This window comes from Ranitomeya imitator, chromosome 9 (genome assembly GCF_032444005.1).
Source record: "Ranitomeya imitator isolate aRanImi1 chromosome 9, aRanImi1.pri, whole genome shotgun sequence".
NCBI classification, from domain to species: domain Eukaryota; kingdom Metazoa; phylum Chordata; class Amphibia; order Anura; family Dendrobatidae; genus Ranitomeya; species Ranitomeya imitator.
In genome coordinates, this window is record NC_091290.1 from 150806941 (window position 1) to 150815433 (window position 8493).

At 57.9% G+C, this 8493-nt stretch overlaps 1 protein-coding gene across 3 annotated transcripts in view; it reads left to right on the forward strand.

Annotated features, from left to right (window-relative positions):
* The window catches only part of KIAA0513 (KIAA0513 ortholog), a 22322-nt gene extending 13829 nt beyond the window's left edge, over positions 1–8493 (forward strand). The window contains exons 1-10 of one of the 3 annotated variants that reach the window (XM_069739418.1): positions 1285–1371; positions 1547–2023; positions 5418–5517; positions 5778–5851; positions 5928–5998; positions 6108–6321; positions 6683–6723; positions 6835–6910; positions 7693–7770; positions 8303–8493. In XM_069739418.1, the coding sequence (XP_069595519.1) occupies positions 1683–2023; positions 5418–5517; positions 5778–5851; positions 5928–5998; positions 6108–6321; positions 6683–6723; positions 6835–6910; positions 7693–7770; positions 8303–8423 (1116 nt within the window). In that variant the 5' untranslated portion in view covers positions 1285–1371; positions 1547–1682 and the 3' untranslated portion in view covers positions 8424–8493. Of the gene's footprint in view, positions 1–1284; positions 1372–1546; positions 2024–5417; positions 5518–5777; positions 5852–5927; positions 5999–6107; positions 6322–6682; positions 6724–6834; positions 6915–7692; positions 7771–8302 lie in introns of those variants that run through there. The other 2 variants (XM_069739417.1, XM_069739419.1) reach the window with 2 other exon arrangements.

An 8493-nucleotide genomic window follows, 5' to 3' on the forward strand; every position in this document is an offset into this window, starting at 1 on the left:
TCCGCTCACGTCTCCCTCGGAGAAGGATCCGAGATTCTGGGGCCAGTGTTAGACTAATGAAGCGCACAGCGCCGCTCGTCTCCACCGCCGCTCTGCCCCATCCTCTCCCAAATGTCTTCAGACGGCCGTGCCCCCCTGGGATGATGGGAGACTGGCAGCCGTGGTGAAGGAGCTGAGCACGGCGCCCCCTCGCTGCTTCCACGCACGACGGTAATTCGAAGAGACTGATCTGAACCTGAGAAGCGCCGACATTTCATTATGATGGTTACATAACTCCAGCAAGACTCGGGGTCCGTTCCAGGGTCCAGCAAGGGTCAACGTCCCCAATGTATAACTCTTCTCTAGCCACATCCCAGACAAAGCAAAATCCTGCTCCAGCCACATCCGGAGCTGCATTCAGACTACTGCTAGTTAGCACGGGAAACAACAATCACTTCTGACTTGACAGTATATTCTAATCCTTTGGTAGTTGCCAAAGCTTCTGCGCCTGCAGCTCTGGATGTGACTAGAGACCCGAGGTCAGTCCCGGGTTTGGTCGGAGATGTTGCATGGCCGCTGGACTCTTGGGAAGATTTCTGCTCTTGGTGGATAATGGTTACAGCTAGAGATGTCATTGTTCTTGCGTCTCCAATCTTTGGAAGTGAAGAACCTGAACCTTTTCCCCATGATATCCTCCATGATGCGTGTTTTCTGCACTGATACATTGTAACAAACTATCCAGACAAGTGATGTCTGTGCGGCTGATGTGTTTAACTCGCACAGGATTGTCTAGATTGGATTGTAACAAACCCTCAGCTGTGAGAAGTATTAGGTCAGGAAGGGCTTTAAATGGAAGCACAAGCGTCTGTATTCCGTGACAGTGAGCTGATATCTGGAACGCAAGGGAAATAAGAATGTCGCTACATGGTTAATGGGGGGGGGAGATAAGTGACAGGGGAGCGAATGCTGTGACTTGTAGTTCCTGGGCTGGCTAGCACTGCCCGCGCTCAGATAATTGTCCGTATAATGAGATCTGTGCGGAGCGCTGAGCCTCATCAGCTCTAATGACGGGGATCCGGGCAGACAGCGAGGCCGCTGACATCCACCCACCGTGGCAGCGATCTAATCCGCCTGCGTGGGCGAAGCTGCAGGGAAGGATTTGTGCAGCCTTAGTAATAAAGGTAATGTGGAGGGTCCGCTGTTGACACGGGGACCCCCAGAATTGCCTCTGAGGTACTCTAAGTATATATGTAGTCACCGGTGTAGTTGCAGTGCCTGCAGGGGATGGCACCCAGCTTTCCCAGATTCCTGAAAGCCCAGAGTTTGGACCCTGGTGGCTCTAGACCACCTATGTGCCGGCCGTAATGGTGTCCATGGACTTCTTGCAGAATGGTGAGTGGCTACCAATTTTAAGTGGTTGGCACCCATCTTTCCTGGAGTCAGGGCTGGCACCCGGTATTACAGGGATATTGGCGGTGGGGTTGTATCTTGTCTGGGTTGATAGTTTTGCAATAGTCACTAATAAAGCTGCAAGGAGTGACTTATTCATGCCTTTCTCTGTTCCCAGCCTTCCTGCCATGTCTGCACATCGAGGGGCTGTGCCGTGATTGACGCTGCGCGGAGACGACTGCTGCCCCCGGACGTCATAGTCATCATTCTGGAACTTCTCTTCATCGGGTGCTGAAATCCAGGGGGCACGAGCCATGGAGACCCCCGACGTCCCTGTGGGGAACCTGATAGACTTAGATGCTGAACCCCTCGTAGTGGCCCCGGAGTGCCCCCCGCAGCTGGACACTGACGAGCTGCTGATGCTGGAAGAGACCACCCCTGAGAATGGGGAGAGGGGGCAGGAGAGCGATGCCACCGAATCCGCCGACAGCGATAATGAGATGGCGTCACCCAACCGCCGCTGCTGGAACCACTCGCAGCGCTCGTCCTCCGAGTCCTTCTCCTCCAATCAGAGCACAGAATCCGCCCGGGACGAGCAAATGGCCGAACAGAAAGAATTCATCCGGCAGTACGTAGTCAAGATCTTCACCGGAGGGTGAGTCAGCGGGCTTCCTCCTCGTGCATGCTGGGACTTGTAGTGCACCACATTTAGCCAGCCACACTGCATAGGAATTGTATGTGTCCACATTCAGAAACCTACTTTCTATGTCCATTCCTCATCGTCTACAAGATCTCTGCGTGCTGCCAATGAGTAAAGACTTGTAGTGTTCACATCCGGAGAAGTTCTGGTAACAAGCTACATGTCTGTGAGCGGCACGTAATGGAGGCATTTAATGCATGCTCACTGACAGCAAGCAGAGGAAGAATGGAAACCAAGTGGGGGAGATGCATCAGAACTGTAACAATGGCAACCAATCTAGGCCGTGAGCCCGGGCCGTGCCCCCCTGTGAGCCCAGGCCGTGCCCCCTGTGAGCCCAGGCCGTGCCCCCTGTGAGCCCAGGCCGTGCCCCCTGTGAGCCCAGGCCGTGCCCCCTGTGAGCCCAGGCCGTGCCCCCTGTGAGCCCAGGCCGTGCCCCCTGTGAGCCCAGGCCGTGCCCCCTGTGAGCCCAGGCCGTGCCCCCTGTGAGCCCAGGCCGTGCCCCCTGTGAGCCCAGGCCGTGCCCCCTGTGAGCCCAGGCCGTGCCCCCTGTGAGCCCAGGCCGTGCCCCCTGTGAGCCCAGGCCGTGCCCCCTGTGAGCCCAGGCCGTGCCCCCTGTGAGCCCAGGCCGTGCCCCCTGTGAGCCCAGGCCGTGCCCCCTGTGAGCCCAGGCCGTGCCCCCTGTGAGCCCAGGCCGTGCCCCCTGTGAGCCCAGGCCGTGCCCCCTGTGAGCCCAGGCCGTGCCCCCTGTGAGCCCAGGCCGTGCCCCCTGTGAGCCCAGGCCGTGCCCCCTGTGAGCCCAGGCCGTGCCCCCTGTGAGCCCAGGCCGTGCCCCCTGTGAGCCCAGGCCGTGCCCCCTGTGAGCCCAGGCCGTGCCCCCTGTGAGCCCAGGCCGTGCCCCCTGTGAGCCCAGGCCGTGCCCCCTGTGAGCCCAGGCCGTGCCCCCTGTGAGCCCAGGCCGTGCCCCCTGTGAGCCCAGGCCGTGCCCCCTGTGAGCCCAGGCCGTGCCCCCTGTGAGCCCAGGCCGTGCCCCCTGTGAGCCCAGGCCGTGCCCCCTGTGAGCCCAGGCCGTGCCCCCTGTGAGCCCAGGCCGTGCCCCCTGTGAGCCCAGGCCGTGCCCCCTGTGAGCCCAGGCCGTGCCCCCTGTGAGCCCAGGCCGTGCCCCCTGTGAGCCCAGGCCGTGCCCCCTGTGAGCCCAGGCCGTGCCCCCTGTGAGCCCAGGCCGTGCCCCCTGTGAGCCCAGGCCGTGCCCCCTGTGAGCCCAGGCCGTGCCCCCTGTGAGCCCAGGCCGTGCCCCCTGTGAGCCCAGGCCGTGCCCCCTGTGAGCCCAGGCCGTGCCCCCTGTGAGCCCAGGCCGTGCCCCCTGTGAGCCCAGGCCGTGCCCCCTGTGAGCCCAGGCCGTGCCCCCTGTGAGCCCAGGCCGTGCCCCCTGTGAGCCCAGGCCGTGCCCCCTGTGAGCCCAGGCCGTGCCCCCTGTGAGCCCAGGCCGTGCCCCCTGTGAGCCCAGGCCGTGCCCCCTGTGAGCCCAGGCCGTGCCCCCTGTGAGCCCAGGCCGTGCCCCCTGTGAGCCCAGGCCGTGCCCCCTGTGAGCCCAGGCCGTGCCCCCTGTGAGCCCAGGCCGTGCCCCCTGTGAGCCCAGGCCGTGCCCCCTGTGAGCCCAGGCCGTGCCCCCTGTGAGCCCAGGCCGTGCCCCCTGTGAGCCCAGGCCGTGCCCCCTGTGAGCCCAGGCCGTGCCCCCTGTGAGCCCAGGCCGTGCCCCCTGTGAGCCCAGGCCGTGCCCCCTGTGAGCCCAGGCCGTGCCCCCTGTGAGCCCAGGCCGTGCCCCCTGTGAGCCCAGGCCGTGCCCCCTGTGAGCCCAGGCCGTGCCCCCTGTGAGCCCAGGCCGTGCCCCCTGTGAGCCCAGGCCGTGCCCCCTGTGAGCCCAGGCCGTGCCCCCTGTGAGCCCAGGCCGTGCCCCCTGTGAGCCCAGGCCGTGCCCCCTGTGAGCCCAGGCCGTGCCCCCTGTGAGCCCAGGCCGTGCCCCCTGTGAGCCCAGGCCGTGCCCCCTGTGAGCCCAGGCCGTGCCCCCTGTGAGCCCAGGCCGTGCCCCCTGTGAGCCCAGGCCGTGCCCCCTGTGAGCCCAGGCCGTGCCCCCTGTGAGCCGAACAGTTTGTCCTCCAGATGGATACATTGTAACAAACTATTGTGGGCAGAGATTTTTGCTGCTGATATTTAGCTGAATACATTGTACCAAATCCTCAGCTGTGATATGTATGATAGAGATGTCGGTGATCAGGTGACTGAACAATACAGAATCGCGGTTCCCCCTTCCCGGGCGCCAGTGTTTGCAGCTGCCAGACCGCATCACATCAGAATCTGTGTCCTGTGCTGTCAGCGCAGAAAATGTGCCGATCCGACAATCCTGCGCCCCCCGGGAGCGTCAGCCTCGCGACCCTTCCCTGCTGGACTGTGTATAGCGCGCTCGTGTCTGGCAGCACCATGAACCTCCACGACTGATACGGCCCCTGCATGGCGGGCACACTACCATACATGCGTGCTGCTCGCTGTTATCAGCCGTATCTACACTGCCAGACTAAGCTCTATTGCTCCCTGTTATCAGCCATTTCCAGCTGATGATGGTGCACTATCGGTAATATTGCGATTCCTCCTTGGATACGTGTATCTTTACTTGCACATGTATCACTCCATATTTCTATGGGACAACCGCGGCAGGATTAATAAACCTCACGACCGTCCTCCGCTCAGCGCTCGGCGCGTCCTTGCCTCCATTTTATTTCTAATCTCCGCACTTAATGCAGTCATCCAAAACTAACAACTGCAAACCAAGCAGAATCTGGCTCCGTGGGAGAGACGCGAGGATCTGCAGGACGGGGGGGTGCGCTGTGCTCCTGGATCAGAGGTGGGATGTGGGGGAGTCCGCAAAAACTGCAGCGCAGACCGGCGGTACCGAGATCTATGGGGGAGAGGAGTACGAGAGGAAAGGGTTACTGGAGATGGGTAGAAATGCAGCATTGGCTCCAGGCGCGGATTATTAGCGCTGCTCGGATACGCCAGGTCTAATAGGCGAGGAAGACTATGGTATCCGGTCAGTGAGGGGCTAAGGAACGTCTGCCTGGAGACCTCCTGCATCTCATCATGGGGATTATGGGAGGTCTCCGCCGTAATGGTCCCTCTGCCCCCACATTGGTCGTGGCGTCCCTGGTGGGGTATTTGGGTGATTCCGCGCCCCGTCCCTGGTACTAGTTTTTGATGTGGCGTCCCTGGTGGGGTATTTTGGTGATTCCGCGCCCCGTCCCTTGCATTAGTTTTGGACGTGGCATCTCCCAGTAACACGTGTCTTGTTTCCCTCCAGGGAGGACGTGGACCAGGAGGAGAAGGCTCGGTTCGGGGAGCTCTGCAGTACTGAAAACGGGAAAGGACGAGAATGGTTTGCGCGCTTCGTCAGCGCTCAGGTAATACCCCCGCATTAGGTACTCACCTGATTCTTCTGTCTTGCGCTCGTTTTGTGCTTTTACGTCCTCTGTGGCGCCGCTTATCTGTGCAAAGCGTTAGTCTATGGAGGTGTCCACTGGGGGTTATGATCCACTCGGTCATTGCTCCCAACCTTTGGCTCTCCAATTATTACTGAACCACAACTCCCATCGTCCGGTGAGACAATGGTGATGTCGCACATATACAGGCACCTGCGTGATTAACCCCTTTGTCTCCTCAGCGCTGCAATTCCAAGTGTGTGTCGGAGCAGACGTTCTACCGCCTGGTGCAGTCCTTCGCTGTTGTCCTCTTTGAGTAGGTATTCCCACCACGGCCGCTCTGTGCCGTCGTTACCGTTGGTGCCCTCCTCTGAGTCTTCTGCTTTCTCTAGATGCTACCAGATGGACGACTTTGGTCCGGCCAAGAACCTGATGACCATGTGCTTCACCTACTATTACGTTGGTGAGCGATGATGGGGCCGCTGCCAGGGTGTCACTGCGGCATAACGGCGGGATGTGGGGAGGGACTGGGAGCAATGGCTGCACAGTAACGGAAGTGTTGCGGTCTCCAGGTAAACCGCACGTGTCCCCGACGGACTCCCGGGAGAAGCCGGTAAGCACGGGCAGCATCGACGGTTATCTAAAGTCCGCCAACAGCTGGCTCGCCGAGAAGAAGGACAACGTGGAGCGGCTGTTGAGGACCACGTCCGTCACCACCGAGAACATGAAGGGCTTTTTCGGGGGTCTGGAGAGCAAATTAAAGGCCCCCCTCTCCAAAAAGAACGAGTGAGTAATGTACAGGGAAGAAGCACTACAGGTCTCAGCATGCCTGGAAACGTTTGTAGTGAAGATGCAATGAAATATTCTGTATCTTCTACAAGAGACTGTTTAACTTGTCCACCATGGTCTCTGCTTGCTGTCATTGAATGTGGACGTTCTGGTTTACATCCTGATCACATTCTTCTGACAGCGGAGAGTTTGTTACAATTGTATCCGTCCTAGAAGGCGACAGACATTGTAACAAAACAGCAGGACGGAGCGAGGGCTGCGAATGGGGCTTGGTCAGGACTCACTGACAGCCAGCAGAGATACTGGACGTGGTCTGCAGGGATGGACAGTAACTCGTCTATTACTTGTTGTCCGCCAGGCAAGGAGATGAGCCGTCGAGGGAGAAGCCACCCGATGACAGTGAGTACCCCTGGGATCTGTGTGCACCCCCCTGGGATCTGTGCCCCCCCCAGATCTGTGCCCCCCGCCCATGTACGTTATTCATATATCCCATTTTTGCTTTATTCTCAGTTCCGCTGCAGAGTCCAGATGCGAAGAAAGGAGAGAAGAATTACCTGTACTCGCACCTGAAGCAGCAGCCGATATGGTAAGATGCAGCAGAGAAGCGCAGTGCTGGGAGGAGGGTTATCAATTATCCCTGCCGGAAATCCCTCCGATCCAGAGACCTCCAGAATAGTAGAGGATTCCAGACTGCCGGATAGATCCCAATTGAGGAGATGCCGGACTATCGGGATTATAGAGCTGATCAGGCGGATTACTGGAGGTTTCGGGCACTTTATAGGGGTGGTATCGTCTGTACGATGCCGTCCCGCAGCAGGACAGCTCGTGGCATTATTTTTTTACATATTTTTATTTTACGGTTTAGTTGCATTTTCAGAGCTAATAATATTGGAAAAAATAAAGCTTGTTTTATTATCTAAGAACTGGAGAAACACATTGGTCATTCTGCGCTGCCGTGGAGATGAAGGGAAGGATTCCGAGCAGATTCCAGGGGGTTTTATTCGCCAACGCGTTTCGAATAATGAAACTTCTTCATCGGGACAAACCGCGATCCTGAAGTGTTAGGCTTCGACACGTGTTGGGGAATAAAACCCCCTGGAATCTGCTCGGAATCCTTCCCTTCATCTCCACGGCAGCGCAGAATGACCCATGTGTTCTCCACTTCTGTGTGTCTATCTCCTCGTGGGCCTGCAGCAGCCTTACAGCTGGCAGTGTGAACACGACCCACCCAGCGGAGCACAGTCCTGCATATCCTTTATATTATTACCCATATAAGACCCTATTTACACTTTGTTTCCTCTCCAGCTTTTCTTTTTTTGGGATTTTTATCATCTGAGGCATTGCTGGTACTTGTTGTTCCCATCACAGGCACTCGCTGCGGTTTTGGAACGCTGCATTTTTCGACGCTGTACATTGCGAGAGGAGGAAGCGATCGCCCACGACCAGGTAAGAGCTTTCTGTATGTGAAGAGTTAAATTGACCTCCCCAAAGATTTCCATCCATCCCCCCCCCCCTCAGACTGTGTTGTCACCCCCTGGACTGCCATAATTGCTCCCTCCAGCCGCCTCCTGAAGACCTTTCCTCACATATCGGGTAACGAGGCGCAGTCCTCAGACGACTTCTATAAACACGGTGACTTCCTTCTGTAATTGGCCTCTTGCCGTCCCCGGAGATCGCTGCAGGTTTGAGCAGCGGCAGGTGTTTTCCAAGCCGCGCGGCCACCTGCGGTGGTCTTAATGGCGCAAGAGAAGGGTCTAACTGCGGTAATGCCGCCGCCCCGGGGTGTAGATCATAGGTTACACCGGGGTCACATTTCATCTATCACCATTCCTATCCTCCCCTCTGTCCATTATGCCCGGGGTGATTGATGATGTCATAGTCTCCCTCCTGCTTGTAGTGATGTCATTCTCTAACTCTTCTCTGTGCTGTGACCTTTAACCTCTAATCTTTGCTAACCTTATTTCTGCTGCCGCTCCAGAGGAAACGGAGGGGAAGAAGAGGAAGAGAGGTTTGTCATGTGTTTTATAACTTGCAATAGTTTGTCCAAGTTTATATTTATGGGTTATATCTGGGGAAGGGAGAATAGAAATCAGTGGTGACTTCACTGGGAATGCCTCCTATCCATCACCAGAGATCAGCGGTGACATCACTGAGAATGTCTCCTATCCA